This window comes from Ipomoea nil, unplaced genomic scaffold (assembly GCF_001879475.1).
Source record: "Ipomoea nil cultivar Tokyo-kokei standard unplaced genomic scaffold, Asagao_1.1 scaffold2975, whole genome shotgun sequence".
Lineage (NCBI taxonomy): Eukaryota > Viridiplantae > Streptophyta > Magnoliopsida > Solanales > Convolvulaceae > Ipomoea > Ipomoea nil.
Genome location: NW_017619403.1, coordinates 1,703,041 through 1,728,650, shown reverse-complemented (window position 1 = coordinate 1,728,650; position 25,610 = coordinate 1,703,041). Strand labels below are relative to the sequence as shown.

At 39.7% G+C, this 25,610-nt stretch overlaps 3 protein-coding genes and 1 long non-coding RNA gene across 4 annotated transcripts; 2 read left to right on the top strand and 2 right to left on the bottom strand.

Annotated features, from left to right (window-relative positions):
• The first annotated feature begins 5,955 nt into the window (after nt 1-5,955).
• Nucleotides 5,956-8,034, top strand: LOC109162975 (ras-related protein RABA6a-like). Its single transcript, XM_019311682.1, has 2 exons — nt 5,956-6,360; nt 7,314-8,034. The coding sequence occupies exons 1-2, from the start codon at nt 6,140-6,142 to the stop codon at nt 7,762-7,764; spliced, it is 672 nt and encodes a 223-aa protein (XP_019167227.1). The 5' UTR covers nt 5,956-6,139; the 3' UTR covers nt 7,765-8,034.
• An 8,191-nt stretch (nt 8,035-16,225) lies between these two features.
• Nucleotides 16,226-17,775, top strand: LOC109163053. Its single transcript, XM_019311773.1, has 2 exons — nt 16,226-16,333; nt 16,515-17,775. The coding sequence occupies exon 2, from the start codon at nt 16,516-16,518 to the stop codon at nt 17,773-17,775; it is 1,260 nt and encodes a 419-aa protein (XP_019167318.1). The 5' UTR covers nt 16,226-16,333; nt 16,515.
• A 91-nt stretch (nt 17,776-17,866) lies between these two features.
• On the bottom strand, nt 17,867-18,995 carry LOC109163008. The gene is made up of 3 exons (XR_002051191.1): nt 18,793-18,995; nt 18,628-18,707; nt 17,867-17,897 (listed from the first exon to the last, which is right to left on the bottom strand). It is a non-coding gene; the product is annotated as an uncharacterized LOC109163008 (long non-coding RNA).
• Nucleotides 18,996-19,004: 9 nt separating this feature from the next.
• LOC109163007 lies at nt 19,005-20,218 on the bottom strand. The gene is made up of 3 exons (XM_019311729.1): nt 20,168-20,218; nt 20,065-20,113; nt 19,005-19,914 (listed from the first exon to the last, which is right to left on the bottom strand). Exon 3 carries the CDS (start codon nt 19,911-19,913, stop codon nt 19,092-19,094), a length of 822 nt encoding a protein of 273 aa, XP_019167274.1. The 5' UTR covers nt 19,914; nt 20,065-20,113; nt 20,168-20,218; the 3' UTR covers nt 19,005-19,091.
• Nucleotides 20,219-25,610: the final 5,392 nt, after the last annotated feature.

Below are 25,610 nucleotides of genomic sequence, written 5' to 3'. Positions count from 1 at the left end.
CTTAATTTGTCATTTTCGTAAGGTTTTTGTAGCTTTTTACTTATATAAAAGAAAGAGAAGAGTGGCCATCGTTATACCCTGCACCACGGTGTGCGTAGCACTGTGCGCCACGCACCTCCCAAAACGACGTCGTTTTGGGAGGCGCGGTAGGAAGTTGTTGTGATTATGTATATTTGTTCATATAACTATGTATATTTGTTCATACAATTATGTACATTTTTTATACAATTCTGTACATTCTTTTTATACAATTATGTACATTCGAATCAGGAAATTTTTGTGTATTATGTTAAGAGTTGTGTGTATTATGTTAAAAGTTTATGTTTATTATGTATTATGTTAGATTATGTGTATTATCTTTTTAAAAAAGAGTATGTATATTTTGTTATATAATTATGTACATTCATGTATACAATTATGTGTATTCTAGTATAACATTATGTACATTTTTGAACATGGGTTTTTTTTTTTTTTTTTAAAGAACAATTAACTGCCAAACACTGGGGCGGGAAATTTTTTAAAAAATAAAAATAAAATTGAAACGACGTCGTTTTGCATCTGGGCGCACAATGCACGCGCGCCGTGGTGCAAGATATAAATTGCCGAAGAGTGGAGAGAGAGATTGGAGCTGCCTTGCAAGAATTGATTTTTTTTTTTTTTTTTGGTGAGACTCAGGGTCGTTTACTAACAGAAAACTGTTCTCTGTTTTCTATTTTCTAATTTTTCAGTTTTCATTCTTTGTTTTCTTTTTAGAAAACTTGTTTACCAACAGAAAATTGTTCTCTATTTTCTGTTTTCTAATTTTTCAGTTTTCACCTAAAATTTAATTTAGATAATATTAAGATTTTTTTAGCTAATATTTAAATTTTTTTTTTTGATATATTCATTTGAATGACATGTATATGAATATATAACTTTTACTTTGAATTTCAATATATGTGAGATTTCAACATCCGATATCTGGACCGAACTTATATTATGATGTAACATAATTAAAAATATTCGAACTAATAATCTATTGAGTTCAATCAAAATCTAAAACATTATATATAGTTTAATTCTTAATTTTGATAATGTAAATAATATCTAACTTTAAAGTGTAAGCAAATAAATATGTTTAAATAAGTAAAGTAAGTAGAAAAGATAGAAGATAGTGATAAGTAAAATAAGATGATAATGAATGTAATCATAGTAATGTGGTTATAGTGACATATAACTAAATAGATGATAGATGATTCTATTTTTCATTTTGAAAACAGTTTTTAAGTGTGTTCCAATTTTACAGAAATTTTCAAAAATTATTTTCAATTTTCAAAATAGAAAACTGTATTAGTAAACATGTTTTCTATTTTCCAGTTTCCGGAAATTTAGTTAGTAAACGACCCCTCACTGTCTCACTAAAAAAAAAACAATTTCTTTCTCCTCAATTGCACGCCCAACAAATGCGTGCATTACATGCACCACTAGGTGTGTTAGTTCCTTTTTTTTTTTTTTTCGTTTTCGTTCTTTTTTCGTTTCATGTTCTTTCTCCTAGTTATCTCTATAAAAATCAAATAAAATCCTCATCTAATGAAGTTGCTCTAATGATTACAAGTTTCTAATATCAATTCTTTTATGCGCTTATTTTGAAATGGAAAAAGGATTGCGTATTTTAAATTGTAAGAAATAGAAAAAGAAAATGATTATATTGCATGTAATTTTATAGTTTAACGTATAAATTATTATATATAATTTTTAACTTATACAAACTATATTTTAATGGTAATTATTTTTTATAATCATAATTTGTATTCGTTTTTATATGAAAGCCCAAAATTTGGATATTTAATAATGAAGTTCACTTCAATTAATTAAGATATAATATTCAAAAAATGAAGTTGGCCCAAATTAAGATATGTATATTTTGAGGAATACAAAGAATCATACTAAATTTTTATCATATACCATGAATATAATAATAATATGTTATATGATTTGAAAGGTATATGCAATTATGAATACAATAATGTACCTACAAACATTTCATATTTTAAGAAAACAAATTAATGTTGGCCCACTGTCCATGAAGCCACATGAGTTGAGCTTGCAAAGTCCATTTCTTCACAAGTCAATATTTTATTTTTCGTACGCCTGTAACCCACCTTATAAGATAGGGCAAATTATTGTATGGAGAACATGAATATAGGGTACATTTTAATATACTAAAAGTACATTATTTATGTACTTGAAGGCACATTATTTGATAATATATGTAAAATAATGTACTTTTAGTACTAAATTAATGTATTTTTAGTATACAAATAATGTATCTTTAGTATATTAAAAATGTACTTTTTATCTATGGTCCATGCAATAATGATTGATTAGATAGTTCAAGTCTCGTTTTTAAGCTTCAATCCATTTTGACACTCTTATTTGAAGAGGAATGGAATTAAAATTTCATGAAAAATAAATTTTAAGAAAATGGATTCTATTGTTTGGTTGGTGGAAAAGAAATTACTGAGAATATGAATTCTATTTTGGGTCTGAAATGATAAGGAATAATAAGTATAATGATAAATATAACCCTACACAACAATAATAATATAACAATAAGAGTAATTAGTAAAATATGGTGAGTGCAAAATTGTCATACTAATTTTCCATAGAAAATTTTTTATATGAAAAAATAAAATACCTAAAATGAGTTAGGAAAAAACTTTCTTCACCTTTAAAAAAAAATCTAATAAAAAATATTTTCCATCTAACCAAACAATATGTAACATTATTTTCTTTCCCTTTTAAAAAAATATTTTTCATGAAAAATATATTTCAGCAAATCAAATACCCCTTACTCTCATATCCCTTTTGAACAGGGATGCAAAAGGCCACAACACATTGGCCTTATTAGCTTGTCCCCTTCTATGAAGTTTTGATAGAGAATGGGGACCAAAGATCAGAGTTCCTTGGAAAAATCAGGATATGATAGAGAAATAGGCCTCTATGTTTGGTAGGAGTTATTACCATTTTTACCTTTTTTTTTTTTTCACTTCATAGAGGATAGGGACCAAAGAGTTCCTTTGAAAAATCAAGATATGATAGAGAAATAGGTTAGCCTCTTTGTTTGGCAGGAGTTATTACCATTTTTACTTTTTCCATAACTCTTATTTTGTGATCTCATTTTAATAATTAGAAAATGAAGATTTTTTTTTTCGATAACGTTAAGAGATTAGAGAAATGACAAGAATTTGAGGAGAGTGTACACTATATTAACTCTCTGGTTAATTCTGTGTAAAGCTACGCAATTGGTAAAGGCGCAAACCACACAGCCACAGAGGACAACTGACTGAGTATTGACAAGATCAAATTAAACTTGTAACTTTTAGATAGGAGAGTTATATTCTACCCACTCAATCACTATCTTGAGGCAGGTTCAATTTATTTTAATATACCCAATTAATTTTTCTTTTTAATAATTTGATGCCCATAATCACCAACTACATGGAATCTTAGAAATAGATCAAATTTTCATCTAAAGTAGGACCAAACTAAATATATAGGATATGCAAATCACTATCCACCGCTTTAATATACGTAATTATTAAGGTATCTGTTAGCATTTGACAAGGTTGCCCTCCCTGCTAATACCACAGTTTGGTAACACACACAAATCGACAAACATGGAGTCATGCCTAAATTACAATAATACAATCATAGTATCATTTGTATGATTTGGTTGTCACTTTTCACTGTCACTGACAGACTACTTACCAATGTGCTGTATCATCCGCCAATGATACGTGACATCCCAGTTGTGACTCATACCCAATGTTTGAATCCCAACCAAAATAATTTTTATTTTTTAAATTGTCTTAATATTTATTTTATTGTTAATTAATTAGTTGTTGATGTTTAATCTACTATATTTAATAATTATTATATTATTTATTCATTTTTTATAATCGTATTGTACAGTACCAATTTATTAGTGTGGGGAAACAAACTAGTAGGTTGGAGTAGTAGTTAGTTTTCTATAATATATTTGACTTTAATTTTGGACAAAGACTCTTATAAGAGTGTTACACCGATCATCATATGTAGGATTGGTCGAATTGTTCATAACTATTATATTTTTTAATTAAATAACTCTTTAATTTTTAAATAGGAATAATATGCAAATTGGTCACTGAATATAACCTGCAATTAGGTCACTGAACAAAGAAAAATTGCAATTAGGTCACTAAACACTCCAATATATGCAATTTCACCTGATAGCAGGTTACCATCAATTTTAGCAGATTACCTGCTTACGTGGTAGCTGAGTTGACACTTTTAATAATTTTTAATAAATTTTAATAATAACTTTAAAATAAAAAAATCAGACGAGGTGGCCGCCGGCCACCCCCTTCCCCCACCCCCCTTTATTTAATTTTTTTTCAATTTTTTTTAAAATTTATTATTAAAATTTATTAAAAATTATTAAAAATACCAACTCAGTTACCACATAAGCAGGTAACCTGCTATCCAGTGAAATTGCATACATTTGGAGGGTTCAGTGGCCTAATTGCACGTTTTTTTTTCGTTTAGTGCCCAATTGCATTTTCAGGTTATGTTCCGTGGCCAATTTGAACCTTATTCCTTTTAAATATTACATTTTTATAATAGTTAATTTCATTTTTGGTCTTAGATTTATAGGTGACAGTTCACTTTTAGTCCTTTTTATTAGAACGTTAACTTTTGATCCTAGTATTATCGTGACATGACCATTTTTAGTCCTTTATCAACAAAATAGTTTAAATATTATTAAATATAAGGACATTTTTAATTATGAATGTTTTCAAAAAAATAAACATAAAAAATATAGCGATTCAACATACTTTATATAAAAAAGATTGAAATGTCTTTGTATTTAACGATATTTCAATAATTTTGAAGATAAAGGACTAAAAATGGTCATACCACAATAATACTAGGACCAAATGAGAATGTTATAATAAAAAAGAACTAAAAGTGGATTGTCACCTATAAATCTAGGACCAAAAATGGAATTAACTCTTTTTTATAAGTATCACATTTTATCTTATAAGTAATATACCCAATTTTTTCCTTATAAGTATTATATTTTTACTCCTAAGTAACTCTTCAACCCTTAAACATTACATTTTGATTTAAAAGTATTACATTTTCTCAAAAGTATAACTTTTTCCTTACAAGCATTAATTACGCTAATTCCTTTATAGTAAAAATCAATTTATCCCTAATTAGTAGTATTACATTTCTATCATAAGTACTACATTTTTCATCTAAACCTGAGTCATCTAAAAAATAAAGATCTGTGAGAAGATCTTACATGAAGAAGTCACCTTTAATTTTGTACCTTAAAAAGTTCTTATTTAATAAGAGTTAATTTGGGATCAGAATTACTAATCGTAATATATACATAGATAATCAAATAAGAAAATATATTTTCGTGAGATTGTGAGACACAATATGAATACACATAGTCTAGAGTGTGCAATTTGCCCAACTTGAATGCACACAATTTAATGTTTGTACATTTATATTGTATCTTACAATGGAAAATATTGTCTTACTGAAACATTAGTTCTAATGTATAGATATGTATCGCAGAACGAGACTAATTTAACTGGTGTTGAATACGCGCTTAAGAGGTGAGCAATATATTGAGGAGGGAAAAGACATATTGTATTACCAATAATTAAGGAACCGCCATAATGTCGTATCATTAATCAATGGTTTCCCATTGAAGAATACAACCAAATATACCTAATATTGTTCCTGATCCATTTTCGTTAATACTACCATTTTATTAGATTAGATATATATATATATATATATATATATATATATATATATATATATATATATATATATATATTGGTCTAAATAAACGGTTCAGATTTGTCCACTTAAAACACCCATGGTCCAGATCATCATTAACATTTTTTTCCCTTCATGAACTCGCTTCCTCATTTTAGGTAAGTGACTATGATAGAAAGCCCATGTTTTACCCTCTGCTTCTTCTTCTTCTTCTTCCTCAATTCTCTCTCTCTCTTCTCTCTCTCTCCCATGACAGCAGGGTGGGGTTTAGTTGAATACTATATTTAGGTTTTGGGTTAATGTTTTGTGGCGTTGAATCATGGCCGTAGATTCGTTTGATGAAGAGTGTGATTACCTGTTCAAGGCGGTTCTTGTCGGAGACTCAGGCGTGGGGAAGTCTAATCTGCTGTCAAGATTTGCGAAAGATGAGTTCCATCTGGATTCCAAGCCCACCATAGGTGTTGAATTTGCTTACAGGAATATTAGGGTGGGTGGGAAGCTCATCAAGGCTCAGATATGGGACACTGCTGGCCAAGAAAGGTATCCTTTCATTCATCCTTATCTTCTTCAAACAATCCAATTCATACCTTTTGTTTGTGAGCATAAAATTAAGGTTGTTTGTTTGATTATACTTGTTGGGATCCTAGTATTGAAGGGATAACTTTATTTCCTAGTTTACACATTTTTGAAATATTGAGGACTAAACTTGATTTTTAGACCTCCACTTAATAATTTTCTAGCCATTCATCTAGTACAACAATCTCCTAACATTAAATTAAATTTATTAGTATAAAGTGTATATTAATAAAGTGTATATATTGTGCGAAAAATTAATAGCAAAGATGCAACTTTATTTCTTTATACATATATAACAGTTAGCGCCACGTTTGTTAGACTTGGCGTTTAGACCATCGATCAATAATTCTCTAGCCACCTAGTAGTGAACTGGGCCACTTAGGTCTTGCCCAACAATTCCCTAGCACAAAATTAAAGTTGTTAGGATCAAACGTGGCAAATTTTTCCGTGGACCTGGGTCCATCTTGCAAGGTGGACCCGGGTCCAAAAATATACTATTTATATATTGAATGTTCAAAATTTGCATATTAAATGTTCACAATTTTTATATACAAAATATTTACAATTTACATACGTAATGTTCACAATTTATATACTGAATGTGATCATTTAATATGTAAATTGTGAACATTCAGTAGGTAAATTGTGTATTTTGACTGGAATCCATCTTGCAAGGTGGACCCGGGTCTATTGCATAACTATTGATCAAATGCTTATCACCATGCCGAAAGCTATTAGCCAAGAAACAATTATATTTCTTTATACGTACATAGCAGCTAATGTCACGTTTTCGAAAGAGGGGTGCTAGACTTAGTCCTTGGGCCACCACCCAACAATTCCTTAGCGGTTTAGTGCTGGACAGCTTGGATTTGACCCTTCAGACCTCCGTTCAACATTGAGGAACCATGAATTTGCAGGTTTAGAGCCATCACAAGCTCGTACTACAGGGGAGCGCTGGGGGCGCTACTGGTGTACGACATAACAAGAAGAGCGACCTTCGAGAGCCTGAGGAAATGGCTGGTGGAGCTGAGGGAGCAAGGGAGCTCAGACATGGTGATTGTCCTGGTGGGCAACAAATGCGATCTGGAAAACTCGAGAGAGATCAACCAAGAAGACGGGCAAAGCCTGGCGGAGCTGGAGGGCATCTCCTTCCTGGAAACGTCTGCGAAGGAGAATCTGAACGTGGAAGAGGCGTTTCTGCAGATGATCACCAAGATTCATCGAGCTGTGAGCCAGAAGGCCCTTGAAGCTAAGGCCATTAATGGAGGAAGGCTTAGCCACACTTCAAGCCTGCAGGGAAGAAAGGAAATTATTCACATTGATGAAGTCACTGCAACTAAGCACACCTCTACTTGCTGCTTACATTGAAGCTTAGAATTTTGCATCACCTTCTAAATTGTGCTTCTTTTAATCCAATTGAAACGCGTTTTTAACATTGGCACGATCTGTGGGGATCGACCGCAATCCTCATGATCATCATCACTTACCCTTCTATAAGTATATATATACTCCTTTTTGGCTATAGGATTTGATATGTTTGTGTATATCATATGATAACTATGACAGGGGATCTTTGCCCCCACCTTGTTTTAATTTTTGAAGATTTGAAGTTTGTTTAAAAAAAAAAAATTCCCATTATCCCAATAGGGAGTAGTATATTGGACACACATCTATATTTTTTTATTGATTTCATTTTTGAGTTTCATATATTCAATAAATTTCTATAACCTAATCTTTAAATAACTTAACTTAATGAACAAAAAGAGAAGGAAGTTTCAAGGGAAATGTACAATTTACCTAATCATGTTTGTGGGAAAATTCTGGGTGTGTTTGGTTCGCACATGAGAATTGGAATAAGAATGATATCATACTTAGTAATGGTAATGGATTTTGGTGAAAGTATTTTAAATGTTTAGTAGTAAGGTGGAATGGAAATGATTAGGCTAAAGATGAATAATGGGATGAAACCCTTATAAAATAAGGGAAATGAATTTTTCCATTAATAGAATATTCCAAACCCATAGTAATGTTTTAAAACCAATCAACCAAACAATATCAATCACTTTCATACTCATACCTGAGTGCTAAACTTACCAAACAAACACACCCTCAAAAGCAATGGGTATGGTCTCTGTTTAACCAATTTGTGTACCATAAATTAAACTTATGGTGCACCAAACATGTTGTACCCTCAACTTTAATGTAGTGCTGAACTTTTAATTGAAAGGAAATGAACACACTCATTGATTAACATCATCAATTCCAAAAGCAATAAATAGTAATGCAATGAACATTAAAACAACTGCAATGGACACTGCATACAAATTTAATGAGCATTTATTTCCTTTGAGGTATAATAGTTCTTCAACTTGTCAGCTACTTTCTTGATGAAACAATGTAATTTACAATGACAAACATGAATACAAGGTTTTAGAAAATCACATCACAAGCCTGAAAATGGAGGATTGAGAAATCAAGACTCTAAATTACAGGAAAAAAACATGACTAATTGATCCTCCAGAAGCCACCAACTCAACTCATCTTCAGATCTGTCCCTCCATAGCTTGTTCTACCACATGCCTATATATATATATATATATATATATATATATATATATATATATATATATATATATATATATATGCGATCAGGATGACGCGTCCAGGAGAGAACTGCGAACTATCCCGCGCGCGCCATGTGTCCTTTAGTGCATGTAAATGTGTTATATGTGCAAGTAGTTTGTGCACGCAAGTAAAAAGTGCAGGTAAAATCACTTACAAGTTCACATAGTTTCACATACAAGTGGATGCATGTAATTTTGCTTTGTTAACATGATCGGGTGCACCTACTTTCACCTTGCACTTACTTTCATCTACAAGTGCACCTACTTTCATCTAGGTGCACTTACTTATAACTCTAGATGCACCTAGATCTGGACTGGCACGCACTGAATAGTTCGCAGTTCTCTCCTGGACGCGCGGTTCGCAGCACGCGAGTCTCTCTCTCTCTCTCTCTCTCTCTATATATATATATATATATATATATATATATTTTTTTTTTTTTTTTGCAATATTGTAAGTCAATAAATTCATGTCCTTATAAATCATTTTACATGTAATGAGCTAATTTATCAAACATTTTTATACAAATCCCTAATAAAATTATTGTACTAAAAAATCACAAATATTATTAACTAGTCAAAATAACTATTACAATAAATAGCTAATTATTAAACATCTCTATAAAATTGGAACGGAAGGAGTACAATTAGTTACTTAATTCATGATGACATAAGTCTATCACTTAAAAATAACATGTAACACCAAATGAAAAACTTAAAATAAATAAATAAATAAATAAAAACTTTAAAAACATAGAACTGTTAACGTTTGTAGTAAACATACACCAAATGAATAACTTGTCTCGTGGGGAAAATTGTTTTTAAATATATTGTTAGATTAGTAGTTGGTTGAAGAATGGGTTTTTTGTCATGTTCCTCCGTCATCTTGAACTTTCAAAACACTTATCCATCAAAAATTCTTTAGTAAGAAAGCCAGGGATGAAAATTTCATTCCTAGTGATGGATATATTGGACCCGGAGCGAACCGATCGGGGAGACGGACCCGAGAAGTTCCCCGACCCAGTCAAGTGGGCCGTGGCCGAGTCGGCCCAAGGCATCTCGGCCTTGGGCCGAGTCCAGCCACGGGTGGGCTCAGTACACCCGAGCCCACCACCATGGACTCGGCCACTGACGGGCCGGTCCATGGTGGACTCGGCTAGGCCGAGCTCGGCAGCTCGGCCGTGCCGAGTCGGCCCGCCTTGGACCTGGTCCCGGGGGGACCCGGTCAAAGCGGGCCGATCCAACTAACCCCGATCCTAGGGGTGCGGTTGGGGAGTTTTGAGCTGATATAAAAGGACTCCCTCTTGTCCTAACAAGGGGACGGATCACTACCTGATTATTACACAACAGATTCCTAAATTACTATCTTCTAGCATTATTGTCCTATTAAGTTTTGTAATAGCTTATTAGCGGCAATCAATACAAATATACGGTCCCCAGCGACCTACGGTCCCTGCGACCTTATTATATCTTTGCGTCCAATTATTTATCTCGTACGTATACTTATTCGGGATACCCCGGGGAATTAAATCCATCATTGGTGCTCTTGTTGAGAGCTGCTGTACCAGCTCAAGCGTATTCTACATCCAAGTGGTCTACCGCGACCAGCTACCATGACAAGGTCGAGATCCAACTCTCGACCACACCAACGGTTCCCGTGGCACCCAGCTCGACGCAACCGAGAACGGCCCCAACGGGGCCCCCAGCCTCCAACCGGCCACCTCCACCAGGTCGGGGACTTGAGAGATCACTTCACCAACCATCGCAGCGGTGGGCTGCCAGCTTCCATCGCCCCTCCTCCAAATCTTGCCCCGCTACAGGAGGGGGCGGTTACCCTTTAGCAATCCTCTACGACTTTGGCTCACCTCACAGAGGGTCCCCAAGGAGGTGCGCACGACGGTCTGGAGGCCACACAAAGGATGCCAACCCCGCCTCCACCTCCCTCAAGGGGCGCACCGGTCCAAGCACCCGGCTACCTCGGGCACTCAACACTCAAATCGAAGAGGATGTCAACTCACCCCGACCATCGGACACGCGGGGAGGGGGTGACATCCGCCACAGATGGGCTCGGTATACCCGAGCCCGCCACCATGGACTCGCCCACTGCCGAGCCGGTCCATGGTGGACTCGGCTAGGCCGAGTCCGGCACATGCCGAGCTCGGCCATGCCGAGTCCACCAACCCCTAACGTACTACAAGCGGAGGAATCATGTCCCCGAAGGTCGCCAAGCCGCGGGCCCCGAGCTCCGCGGCGACGCGAGTAGGCCTCCCGAGATGAGAGGTCGGGAAACAAGTGGTCGAGCTCCAAGCACCAATCGTGACGAGGCCGAGCAGCTCCGTAAGCGAATGAACGAGCTCCTAGAGGGAATGGTCGCGCCCCAACAAGCTACCACCTTGTTGACCCACCCCATTGAGGGGCTCCAAAGAGATGTCCGAACCCTCTTGCTTGGCCCCGACGTCTCTCGAGGGGTGCCTACATTTACCCCGGCCCTCCCAAGGGGGAGTGATAGGTCGAGCACCAGGCTCCCCCGAACCCTAGGAGCTCAAATATTGACATATGTTCCCCATGGTCGCGGTTGTTCGCGCCGGCCCCGACCTTGGCATTTCCCTAACGGTAGTACAGGGGGGACGCCCCCACTCACTACCTAACGGAAGAACATGTTATGGGTTACTTGCCCCTCGACAAGGACGAAGCCAAGCCGGTGGGGAGAACCTACATAGTCCCCCGTGATATACACTACAAGAAGTCCTCCAATGACACCTTGCTACATTAGGTGTCAGTCATAGAGGAGGTCCACAAAGGGACCTGCCCGGTCCACTGGGTTGTCCGTCCTCTCCAATGATGTTTCAAGAGGTCGTCCGTCCTCTTCAATGATGTTTCAAGAGGTCGTCCGTCCTCTCCAATGATGTTTCAAGAGGTCGCCCGTCCTCTCCAATGATGTTTCAAGAGGTCGTTCGTCCTCTCCAATGATGTTTCAAGAGGTCGCCCGTCCTCTCCAATGATGTTTCAAGAGGTCGCCCGTCCTCTCCAATGATGTTTCAAGAGGTCGTCTGTCCTCTCCAATGATGTTTCAAGAGGTCGTCCGTCCTCTCCAATGATGTTTCAAGAGGTCGTCCGTCCTCTCCAATGATGTTTCAAGAGGTCGCCCGTCCTCTCCAATGATGTTTCAAAGGTCGTCCGTCCTCTCCAATGATGTTTCAAGAGGTCGTCCGTCCTCTTCAATGATGTTTCAAGATGTCGTCCGTCCTCTCCAATGATGTTTCAAGAGGTCGTCTGTCCTCTCCAATGATGTTTCAAGAGGTCGCCCGTCCTCTCCTACAACGTTTTAAGAGGTGGAGTGTCCCCTTCAACGATGTTTCAAGTCCCCCCGACGATGTTGTAAGAATCGAGTACTCACCCGACCTCCCCAAGCATACCCTAAGGGGGCACGAGGTCCGACCTCGCGTACCAACCCCGACGGAAGAGCCCGGTGGCTTAGTCCGGCAAGACCAGGCTCAAGCGGCTAACGTACCCTAAGGGGGCACGAGGTCCGACCTCGCGTACCAACCCCGACGGAGGAGCCCGATGGTTTAGTCCAGGAGGACTAGGCTCATGCGGGTAACATACCCTAAGGGGGCACGAGGTCCGACCTCGCGTACCAACCCCGACGGAGGAGCTCGGTGGCTTAGTCCGGCAGGACTCGGCCCAAGCGGCTTGCGCACCCTAAGGGGGCACGAGGTCCGACCTCGCGTACCAACCCCGACGGAAGAGCCCGGTGGCTTAGTCCGATAGGACTAGGCTCAAGTGGCTAACGTACCCTAAGGGGGCACGAGGTCCGACCTCGCGTACCAACCTCGACGGAGGAGCTCGGTGGCTAAGTCCGGCAGGATTCGGCCCAAGCGGCTTGCGCACCCTAAGGGGGCACGAGGTCCGACCTCGCGTACCAACCCCGACAGGAGAGTCCGACGGCTTAGTCCGGCAGGACTTAGCTCATGCGGATGGCGCACCCTAAGGGGGCACGAGGTCCGACCTCGCGTACCAACCCCGACGGAAGAGCCCGGTGGCATAGTCCGGTAGGACTAGGCTCATGCGGCTAACGTACCCTAAGGGGGCACGAGGTCCGACCTCGCGTACCAACCCCGACGGAGGAGCCCGGTGGCTTAGTATAGGAGGACTAGGCTCAAGCGGTTAACATAAGGCATTGTGCTAAAAAAAAAAAAAATAGAATCAATAAGGGAGAGCTGATTGTCCATTCAAAACGCCAAGTCAATACAATGTGCCCACCTCCCGGAGGCAAGAGCATAGAGTATGCCCACCTCCCGAAGGCAAGAGCATAAGGTGTGCCCACCTCCCGGAAGTAAGAGCATAAGGTGTGCCCACCTCCCAGAAGCAAGAGCATAGAGTATGTCCACCTCCCGGAGGCAAGAGCGTAAGGTGTGCCCACCTCCCGGAAGCAAGAGCATAAGATGTGCCCACCTCCGGGAGGGGAAGCATGCTTATCGAAGCAAGGTACAAAAGGACACACCTCCCGGAGGGGGCCATAAAATATGCCCACCTCCCAGAGGGGAGTCATAAAATGTGCCCAACTACCGGAGGGGAGACATAAAATGTGCCCGCCTCCCGGAGGAGAGACACAAATGTGCCTACCTCCAGGGGGAGAGGCATGTTAGGAAAAGTACAAAGTCGTGGAGCGGAAGACGAGACCCATATGATAATGAAGGGATGACACTAATCAAGCCGCTATCAAGTCTAGTCCTTGAGGTTGGGGCCGGCCACGTTGGGGTCGGTCACGTTGGGGTCGGTCATGTTGGGGTCGACCACGTTGGGGTCGGCCACGTTGGGGTCGATCACGTTGGGGTCGGCCACGTTGGGGTCGGTCACGTTGGGGTCGGCCACGTTGGGGTCGGCCACGTTGGGGTTGGGGTCGGCCACGTTGGGGTCGGTCATGTTGGGGTCGGCCACGTTGGGGTTGGGGTCGGCCACGTTGGGGTCGGTCACGTTGGGGTCGGCCACGTTGGGGTCGGCCATGTTGAGGGGTCGGCCATGTTGGGGTCGGCCACGTTGGGGTCGGGCACGTTGGGGTCGGCCACGTTGGGGTCGGCTGTGTGGGGCTCGGACCCATGGAGTGCGACTCGTGTTTACTCTACTTCATCAACGAACTTCGGTCCAAGACGCCTCGACACAAGGCACCTCGGCCCAAGAGGGGCTACCTCATGAGCTCACCCGGGAGGAGGACAACTACCTCATGAGCTCGCCCAAAAGTGAACTCAGAAATCAAAGTCTCATACACGATGCCAGGGAGTCCAAGACTTGTTAGTGTTCTTACGGAAGAGAATAAGTCCCGATTGCGATGGAATCACACCAAAGTCGGCCGAAGAGGAATGCGGAAGAGAAGAAGTCTCGCTCATGATGGATATATTATGATTGGAGCAAACTGACCCGGGAAAGCGGAACAAGAAAGTATGGAGTAGACCCGGGGCAAAGTGGTTGGGCCCCGTGCTCGGCCCAAGGTGCCTCGGACATGGTGAGCTCGGTCACAGAAGGTCGGCTAATTATCAACTCGGGGCAAGCGCACAGGAGTCGGCTCGCAAGGTGTCTACTCTCTATCGTTGTCGACTTATCACAACGAAGAGAGTGGGGGACTCGTGATGGATATATTGGACCCGGAGCGAACCGACCCGGGGAGACGGACCCGAGAAGTCCCCCGGCCCAGTCAAGTGGGCCGTGGCCGAGTCGGCCCAAGGCATCTCGGCCTTGGGCCGAGTCCAGCCACGGGTGGGCTCGGTACACCCGAGCCCACCACCATGGACTCGGCCACTGACGGGCCGGTCCATGGTGGACTCGGCTAGGCCGAGCTCGGCAGCTCGGCCATGCCGAGTCGGATGGACTCGGCTAGGCCGAGCTCGGCAGCTCGGCCGTGCCGAGTCGGCCCGCCTTGGACCCGGTCCCGGGGGGACCCGGTCAAAGCGGGCCGATCCTAGGGGTGCGGTTGGGGAGTTTTGAGCTGATATAAAAGAACTCCCTCTTGTCCTATCAAGGGGACGGATCACTACCTGATTATTACACAACAGATTCCTAAATTGCTATCTTCTAGCATTATTGTCCTATTAAGTCTTGTAATAGCTTATTAGCGGCAATCAATACAAATATACGGTCCCCAGCGACCTACGGTCCCTGCGACCTTATTATATCTTTGTGTCCAATTATTTATCTCGTACGTATACTTATCCGGGTTTAATAATTCGGGATACCCCCGGGGAATTAAATCCATCACCTAGGTATATATATATATATATATATATATATATATATATATATATATATATATATATATATATATATATATATCGAAATCAAAGACAGACAATAAAGTTTGTCATCTAACAAATATTTGTTTTGCTGAAAGATTTTTAACATCTTTAAGATACACATCTTTTGCTGCTTTACAATATACTTTTATGATAAATTGTTGATTTTATAAATTATTTTGAAATTTGATAACACATCAAACAATTGATAGTGTTTTTTTTTTTAATGGTGGAATGGTTATTTTTAGTTTGATTCCTAAGTAATATCTTATTATATGATCTTTTCCTTTTATGGTCTATTTAAGAATGCTCCCATAACCTTTATCTGGTGCATCTGTTTCTGTTATTTTTTATGCTTTGGATCACATATTGTTAGACATCGTAATGTTTTTATATGTTTTTTAATTAGATGTATTACTAATTTACTATAGTATGTTCTTCTGTCCGTGGTTTTGGATTTTTCTTCAGTCTATCAAATAATGGGTTGTTTAAGAATGCCCTCATAACCTTTATCTAATGCATCTATTTCTACTATTTTTGGTGTTCTGGGTCACATTTTGTTAGACATATTATGGTGTGTTTGGATTTGGAAAATAAGTAAATATGTAACATGTGTATGTGTCTTGTGTTATGAAATTCTGTACCTTACGAATATGAATTCTGTATCTCGTTGTTTCAATTCAATGTTAATAATGCTATGTGGACCCTGGACCACGGTCCAAAAATGACATTTTATATTTACTTTTTTTTTTTTTTTTTTCACGCGACTCGCTGCAACATACATATTTATACTTCATAATGTACATTATTCTAAAGCATAATGTACATTTTTATAACTCATAAAATATATTATTTTATGCCAAAAATTTCATTATTCCAACACATAAAATTCATTATTCTAACTCATAAATAATTCGCTCACCGGCGTAACCATCCGAACCCTCATTTGCGACTCTGCCTCTCGCCGTCCAGTACCCCAACGACCACTCCGCTCTAAGTCGTCGGTCAGCATAGCCATTAGCCAGTCAAGTCTATAAATTTATTTTGCTGCTTTTTAATTTTAATTTTATTTATTTTGTTTAACTATTGATGTTCTATGTTAAATACTTTGATTGTTCTAGTGTTAAAACTTTATTATGGGTATATTTGGGTTTTTTTTGCTTGTATTTATAATTATTAGTTTTGATCTAATTATTTTTCTTTTTTTTAGGATGGCGGAAATCTCAGAATTCGTATATGCTTATTTCACTAGCAAAGAAGCAATTGTTTGGATTAAACACCCTAAGACACTTAATAGATCGTTCGAACACAAACCCAATCCCAAAGTTGTTTTCTGTAATTTATATAAAACTCTTTCAGAAGATATGGGAGTCTTTAGCCACAATCACATTGTATACATGGTTGGGGGCTTTCATGGATTGTCAACACCATATGAATATGACAATCATGTTTATATGTTTGATCCAACTCAGTTTGAGGAGCGGGATTTTCCGGTTTCGGTTGAAAATATTGAACAACTTCCTTACTCAAAATTTGCACCCATGGTTGATCCTTTTGTCATTCAAATTGAGGTTGGGTTTTACTTGCTCACAATTACTGATAGAATATGCAAGTCCTCTGGCTTGCCCTTGCCCTTGCATTTTCAATACTTTGATCCAACCTATAAAGTGTTTGAAACCTGGCCACCCCCACCACCTTACCCACAGGATTGTGAAACCTCCCGTCTTATTCCCTTACTACACTGTTATTTTTTAATTAGAGGTTATATCTATCTAAGTATTAGAGGGAAAACTTGTATGCATACATTTAAGTTCAACACCATGGAAATGGAATCAAAATGGGAGGATTGCAATGCCATGTTGGATACATTTCAAACGAAACGTATTCGCTTTCCCTTCGGTCATTTTGGCAATGTGGGAATTTCATATGAATTTGCTGATAAGACTTGGATTCTAGTCTTCCTTAATTACGCTCAGCCCACTGCATATTATGTTACCCTTCATGGCGATGGTTATATTGTGCCTATATCTTCCAGGGTACTAGCTGAATGTAAAAGGGTACTAGCTGAATGTAAAACTGATTTTGATATTGATATGCCTTACTCCAAATCTGATCTTAGACATTTATCTGATATGGGAGGTGGAAGATTTTGTGTGATGTGCATTTCTTTTTCAGCTCCAAATGTTTTTGTGATATACGTCTTCAGTATTGATTTTTCACTTGAATATGAGATTCAAACTTCTCAAAGTGGAGTTGTCAGTTCGTCAATTATTATTTTCTCAATGAAATTCAATTCTAATGACACCATCTGTAACACCATCCGTGACACCCGTGACACCGATACCATCCATAGCGGTCGTGGTCGTTTTTGGACCAAAGGAGATGGTTGGTTCCTCCAAAACCATAGAGCAGGGTATCAACACAAACTAAAAAGTACTAGTATCATTTCAAGTTTAAATGCAATGCAATAGTTAAAGAAATGAAATTAAAAAAAAAAAAAAATTCATAATTAATCCACAAGTTCACAAATCCTAAGACAAGAAATATAACTGAGTATGTACTTTGTTGCCTGCCATCAGACAAGTCAGTCAATCTTCACAGAAACAAACCAGAAATTGTCCCATTTGGTTAAAACAAACATAGCTGCCATATGACTCAATCAACATCCATGTACCCAAAAGAAATATAACATGCCTGCCTGAGACTAGCTGCTTGGTGAATATCAGAGGTTGAAAATAGAGTGGACGAAGGAAGCGGCAGTCAGATAATAGTAATAGTCTTCACTGCAAGAAGCAGCAGAGCACAACACTTATCTCTGCACATGTGATCAGGAAAACTAAACTATGAATGGAAACCAAAGATAGTAGAACAACTAACTGGTTTTCAAGATGAAAAACAGCCAGCCCCAAAAGGAAGAATATAATATAATGCCTCCAATAAATACTATATAGTATAGTATAGAAAGGCAGGTTTCATGTATTCGTCTTTACAAGCTCTTCCATAGCTGGCTTTTAAATTTACCACATTATACTAAGTATATGTATAATGTATAAGCCATCAAGAACAACTTAAATAAAGCCAGATAAGAAAGAATGAAACATATTTATCAATGTTTCAGTAAGAAATAAAGAAGCATTTTTTCCCAATAAATTAACACGGCTAATTACTATATTAAGCAAATACAACATACTAAAGTGAAAATTTTAAAGTTTTTCCAAGTTGCATTAAACAGAATAGGCAAAGTTAACATCCCAACAACACAAGAAAAAGAAGAAAACTTACTCAACAGCTCTTGTTCTTATGCATGCCACAGTGGGTCCCACTACTCTCCCATTTTCCCTTCATCTTCCTATCACCCCTGTCTTGGTCTTCATTGACGGGAGATGCTGGAGGAGGAGCAGAGCTGGAAATAAATATACAGACAATTAAGATTTTTCACACAAGTAGAAACATGAATGAAAAGAATGAATGTGGTGGGGTGTACTTACGCTATACAGAGACCGGTATATAGAAACCTCAGAGGGCGAGGGCGAGGGCGACCGCGACCACGACCGCTATGGATGGTGTTGGTGTCACGGGTGTCACGGATGGTGTTACGGATGGTGTCATTAGGATTGAATTTCATTGAGAAAATAATAATTGACGAACTGACAACTCCACTTTGAGAAGTTTGAATCTCATATTCAAGTGAAAAAGAGCTGAAAAAGAATTGCGTATCACACAAAATCTTCCACCTCCCATATCAGATAAATGTCTAAGATAAGACTTTGAGTAAGGCATATCAATATCAAAATCTGGAAGATATAGGCACAATATAACCATCATCATGAAGGGTAACATAGTATGTAGTGGGCTGAGCGTAATTAAGGAAGACTAGAATCCAAGTCTCATCAGCAAATTCATCTGAAATCCCCACATTGCCAAAATGACCGAAGGGAAAGCAAATACATTTCGTGTCAAATGTATCCAACATGGCATTGCAACACTCCCATTCTGATTCCATTTTCATGGTGTTGAACTTAAATGCATGCGTACGAGTTTGACCTCCCATACATAGATAGATATAACCTCTAATTAAAAAATAACAGCGTAGAGGGGGAAAAAGAGAGGAGGTTTCACAATCCTGTGGGTAAAGTGGTGGGGGTGGCCAGGTTTCAAACACTTTATGGGTTGGATCAAAGTGTTGAAATCGCAAGGGAAAGGGCACGCCAGAGGACTTGCATATTCTATCAGTAATTGTGAGCAAGTAAAACCCAGCCTCAATGTGAATGACAAAAGGATTAACCATGGGTGCAAGTTTTGAGTAAGGAAGTTGTTCAATATTTTCAACCGGAACCGGAAAATCCCGCTCGTCAAACTGGGTTGGATCAAACATATAAACATTGTCATATTCATATGGTGATGACCATCCATGAAAGCCCCCAACCATATATACAATGTGATTGTGGCTAAAGACTCCCATATCTTCTGCAAGAGTTTTATGTAAATTACAGAAAACAACTTTGGGTTTGTGTTCGAACGATCTATTAAGTGTCTTAGGGAGTTTAATCCGAACAATTGCTTCTTTGCTGATGAAATAAGCATATACGAATTCTGAAACTTCCGCCATCCTAAAAAAACAAATATAATTAGATCAAAACTAATAATTATAAATACAAGAAAAAAAAAAAACCCAGATATACGCATAATAAAGTTTTAACACTAAACAATATAGAACATCAATAATTAAACAAAATAAATAAAATTAAAATTAAAAAGACCTGACTGGCTAATGGCTATGCTGACCGACGACTTGGAGCGGAGTGGTCGTTGGGGGTACTGGAGGGCGAGAGGCAGAGTCGCAGATGGTTACGGCGGTGAGCGATGAGAGAGATGGCTTATGGAGTGACGGTGAATGCCTGGCGATTGGCGCAGATGGGGGCGGCAAATTATGTTGTGCATCTTAAAATATACATAATTATATAATAGAATATACATAATTGTATAACAGAATATACATAAATTTTTAATTGTTAAAAAAATTGCGTATTTGGATATACATAATTGTATAAAAAATTTATATAATTGTATAAAATAATGTACATAATAATATACTAGAATGTACATAATTATTGAAATAGGTTATATACCCTGGGTCCGTGTTTCCACTTATAATCGGATCGGGTCAAACGGTTCGGTCCCTATCTACGGGTCGAGGTCAAAGGTGACGGGTCAAACCCGCCACCTCCTAGCCCCTATAAAAGGGCTCTTGGCCCTCTAGTTGATGGATCTTTTCCCCCTTTGGCCATGAGCTTTCTCTCTCTAAATTCATTTTCGCTAGCTTTTCTCTACAAGAACATGAAGAACAATGATGAATTAATAAAGAGGCATATTTAGTCTATACTTCCTCTTCTCTATTTATACATTCATATACACACGTACATACAATCGACAACCGGAAATTAGTACTATCATCTTGCCGCCGTATGTGGGGACCGTGACAAAGAGTTGCCTTTCCTACCATCAAAGCAAAAAAACAATGCATGCGCGGTGCATTCGCACCGCGAGTCCGGTCGGGTTATTTCCTAATCGCAGTCTAAGTTAGCAAGGCGAACTCGAAAATCCATTGTATCTACTCCCTTATGCTGACGATTTTCGCACCTAAGGGAGTGGGGGGTTGTATCGGTAGAGTAGCTCGTTCGCTTCTTGCTCGCTTCCCTAAAGTGTTCTCGAGCGGATCGGTCGAATTCTTGTTTGCTTCCCTAAAGTGTTCCCGAGCGGATCGGTCGAATCGTGTTCATTCCACCAAAGCTCTTAGCTCGCTCGTCAGTCGAATCGCGTTCATTTCACCAAAGCGTTTAGCTCGCTCATCGGTCGAAGTGCATTCGTTTCACCAAAAGCACTTCCTGAGTAGACCGACTTAGCTCGTTTACCGAAGCGCTGTTTAAGTTGACTGACTTTTCCGGTCTCATCGTAACCTCTCGATCAACAAATGACCTCCGTGGTCTCGTCATCGTTAGACCATCAGGTCTCTTAGTGTCCCTCCGCCTGGGAATTTCAATTCGTAAACCGAGTTTGAAAAGGGGGAAAACACCCGACCAAGTAACTCGTAGTTCTCAAAAGCAAATCAAAGTGATTAGTATAGTAATCAAAACCAGCCGAACGCGAATCGGTTTTTGATCCTTAAGACCGCGGTAAAAGTCCAATCTCCCGATTGCATCAAACCGGTCCCTAAGATCGGCGCAGTTGAGTTTCCCTTATCACGTAAAAGTTCAATCCGTCGATCATAAGAAAATTCAATCCCGTAATCGGTAAAGTAAATCTAGCAAGTCGCGTTGCAAGTCTGACCCCTAGGTTGGGCAACCTTTTTTAGTCCACCAGACTGTGTTTAGCGTTGTACTTTTTCCCTTGGTTGAAGTTTTTTCCCATTGGGTTATTTGGGTTAGCCTAAGGTTTTTAACGAGGCAACCGACACACGTCACAGACCGTGTAATCAGTTTTTCCAGCCCCAACCCTTCCTCGCTAACTCGTCCTCAGAGCACGGGATGGGGGTGGGGGGACTTCATGATAGGTTATATACCCCGGGTCCGTGTTCCCACTTATAGTCGGGTCGGGATCAAGCGGTTCGGTCCCGATTTACGGGTCGAGGTCAAAGGTGACGGGTCAAACCCGCCACCTCCTTTCCCCTATAAAAAGGACTCTTGGCCCTCTAGTTGATGGATCTTTTCCCCCTTTGGACATGAGCTTTCTCTCTCTCTCTCTAAATTCATTTTCTCTAGCTTCTCTCTACAAGAACATGAAGAACAATGATGGATTAATAAAAGAGGCATATTTACTCTATATTTCCTCTTCTCTATTTATACATTCATATACACACGTACATACAACCGACAACCGGAAATTAGTACTATCAATTGTATAACATAATGTACATAATTATATAACAGAATACACATACACTCTGTCGCATCGACTTCCCACACAACTTAATAAAACGACGTCATTTGAGGAGGCGTGGGACGCACATTGCTATGTGCACCGTGGTGCAGGGTATAACGATTGCTTTGAAGGGATTTGTTTTCACAATACTGACTCTATTATAATGCAGTATCTGTTTGTAAGAGTTTTTACCCATTTTGGTCCCTTGACTATGGCTCATTCTCAAATTTGCATTCTGACTTGTAATTGCACCCAATGTGGTCCCTTAACTTTTAAAAATTATCCCAATTTGGTCCTCCGTTACCTTTTCCATCCATTAGGGCGTTAAGTTGGGGATATTTTGGTCCATTCATCTGCTTGACCCTAAGGAAATGGGTAATCATGTCTTGCTGGCGGTTTATGCATCGGCACAAGAACTCGCCGACTCCAGATCAGGGCACGAGAAATGCCATCTTTAATGGGCTCGAAGTGTTTAAGATGAATAATTTCGTGGGGAGCCTGGACGGAGAATTCGGCGTCGATGACACGAGAGTTTCAGAGGGTAATAACAGTAACCGTGAAACGGTGGCGGCTGCCGGATTCGCCATGATGTTCGGTTCGTTCGTGGGGTTGGGGGAGATGGCCATCAAGTGGCGGAAGCAGCCGCAAGACTGGCGGAGGAGAAGCAGTTTCTCGTCGTGGTTGCTTCCTGTTCACGACGGAGACACAACTTTCACGAACCCCAACAACAAAACTCCGTTAGGATCGTGGCAGAACAACCTGTTCTTCTCATCAACATCCGAATTCGACAGGTATTTCTCTTTCTCAGAATTGCAGGAGGCTACCAACAACTGGGAGACGACCAAAATCATCGGCATCGGAGGCTTCGGCAACGTGTATTTGGGGTTGGTGGGCGAGAGAACAACGTAATGATTCTGGTTTATGAATACATGTCCAATGGCCCCTTACGGGACCATCTTTACCCGGCAAGAATTTCCCATTGCCTTCATGGAAACAACGCTTGGAAATCTGCATTGGAGTAGCCAGGGAACTGCATACCAACGCAGCGTAGGGGATAATCCACCGGGACGTGAAGAGCAAAAACATCTTGCTCGACGAAAACTTGGTCGTAGTGGAGGGAATTCGCTCACTTGCTCTATGAATTGATCAGTCGAACCCTGTGAGTGTGAACACAATTGGCCGTGGACTTTTATATGCATAGTACATAATATTGTAAGACAGACTTGCCCAAGAAATTCACTCGGGGAATCTACTAGGAGAAGGCCCGGTAGGAATTGGATCGATCGGGGCGCTGATGAAACCTGTGATGCTCGATGGTTTGGCACAGAATCTGGTCGGCACGATCGGTAAGGTCATCCATGACGGCTTGAATGCTCGGTGAAGAATAGATATCAGGCTGGGGTCCAATGTGCCAAGCTTCAAAAATAGTGCAGGGAATTCGCTCACTTGCTCTATGGATTGATCAGCGAATATGGCGGATTTTGGGCTCTCCAAAAACGCATCCTCCGAGCCGGAGAAGACGCAGGTGAGCACCCCCGTGAATAGACCAAAATACCCCCCAATTTAACGCCTAATTGATGGAAAAGGTAACGGAGGACCAAATTGGGGTAATTTTTAAAAGTCAAGGGACCACATTGGGTACAATTAAAAGTCGGAATGCAAAATTGAGAATGAGCCATAGTCAAGGGACCAAAATGGGTAAAAACTCCTGTTTGTAACTACTTTCTCAACTAATTGAAGCACAAAGACTCAATATCGCTAAAATATCTGTTCATAACTACTTTCTCAACCAATTGAAGCATAAAGAGCCAATATCGCCTCCTCCACTGGACTTTATCCCACAACCTCCCACTTAAGTGAGTAACCTGGTGTCATTAGAGTACAAGGTCTTTGGCCTATATATATATATATATATATATATATATATATATATATATATATATATATATATATATATATATAGTCAAGGGACCAAAATGGGTAAAAACTCCTGTTTGTAACTACTTCCTCAACTAATTGAAGCACAAAGACTCAATATCGCTAAAGTATCTGTTCATAACTACTTTCTCAACCAATTGAAGCATAAAGAGCCAATATCGCCTCCTCCACTGGACTTTATCCCACAACCTCCCACTTAAGTGAGTAACCTGGTGTTATTAGAGTACAAGGTCTTTGGCCTATATATATATATATATATATATATATATATATATATATTTTGGATCTAGTGAGGACACATTAGTTATGTGAGGACGTGAGAACCGATCCTGAGCGTCCATTTATATTTTTTGATGGTTATGATTTTGTAGGATGTATTTGGGTGAATAATATGCCGCGTTAAATTGTTGGGGGTAAGCAGGTAATTTTCTTCTACGCATTAATTAGTGGCCGATTAGAAGTCGATTCGCCAGTTTTATTTTCCTTTCGCAACTGTGTTATTACCATTCTACGCGCTTTTCTCGGTTGCATCGGAGTAGAGAAACATCCGGCTCCCATCTCGTACGCTTTCTCTCGTAGCCGGTGGTCTTCATCTTCCTCATCCTCCATGGACTGCTCATCAAATAGGCGGTCGATGCGTCCACGTGGTTCATCCTCCTCGGTTGTTCAAGGTGCTGTATTCGCAATTGTGTGTTTGTTTATGGTGTTTTTTTTTTATGATTTTTGGTTTTAGGTTGGTTTGTTGGGGTTTTTGCATGGTAGTGGGGTGTTGTCTGTGTTTTCGAGTGGGGGGCGGGGGGTTGCGTCGACTGTGTTTGAAGTATTGCTGGTGAGGCTGTGTAAGTCTGACATTCAATGGATGTAGGGGTTGCTTTGGCTGTGATGTGGGGAGATAGATGGGGCGGTGGTGGTGTTGGTGAAGGGGGGTTGGAGCGGCGACGGGTGGTGTGTAGCTGGGGGTTTGCCGGGGTTATTCCGAGGGGGGGGGGAGTGGTGTTGGTTGTCGATTATGGTTTCCCGTCTGCATCTGTTTTTTTTTTTTTTTTTTTTTTTTTTTTTTTTTTTTTTTTTTTACGGTCTAGCGAATTTTGTATTTGTTTTGTTTTTTTTTTTTTTTTTTGGGTGTTGTTTTCGTGTTTATTGTTTGCCATTTCACAGTCGATGCGTTTAATTGTATGGGTGGGTGCATGGATTTGTTTGGGATGAGAAGAAAACAAAGTGCAACTGTATAAGCAGCATGCTTGAATATTTTAGAAGTTTTCCAGCTCAGTGACATTAAATTTTGTGTTAGTCTATTTTTTTGTTTGTTTTAATACTTGTGTTAGTCTATATGTTTATTCAAAGTTTCAAACATCATAGTGAGAAACTAACGAAAAAGAGTTTAGTTAATTTCACTTTTGTTCCCTTTTGTTCGGTTTGTTTGGGGGGGGGGGGTGGGGTGGGTGGTCGA

Coding starts and splice junctions, on each gene's coding strand:
- LOC109162975 (XM_019311682.1), top strand. CDS start 6,140: ATGGCCGTAGATTCGTTTGATGAAGAGTGTGATTACCTGTTCAAGGCG. Junction 6,361..7,313: donor GACACTGCTGGCCAAGAAAG/GTATCCTTTCAT, acceptor ATGAATTTGCAG/GTTTAGAGCCATCACAAGCT.
- LOC109163053 (XM_019311773.1), top strand. CDS start 16,516: ATGGCGGAAATCTCAGAATTCGTATATGCTTATTTCACTAGCAAAGAA.
- LOC109163007 (XM_019311729.1), bottom strand. CDS start 19,913: ATGGCGGAAGTTTCAGAATTCGTATATGCTTATTTCATCAGCAAAGAA.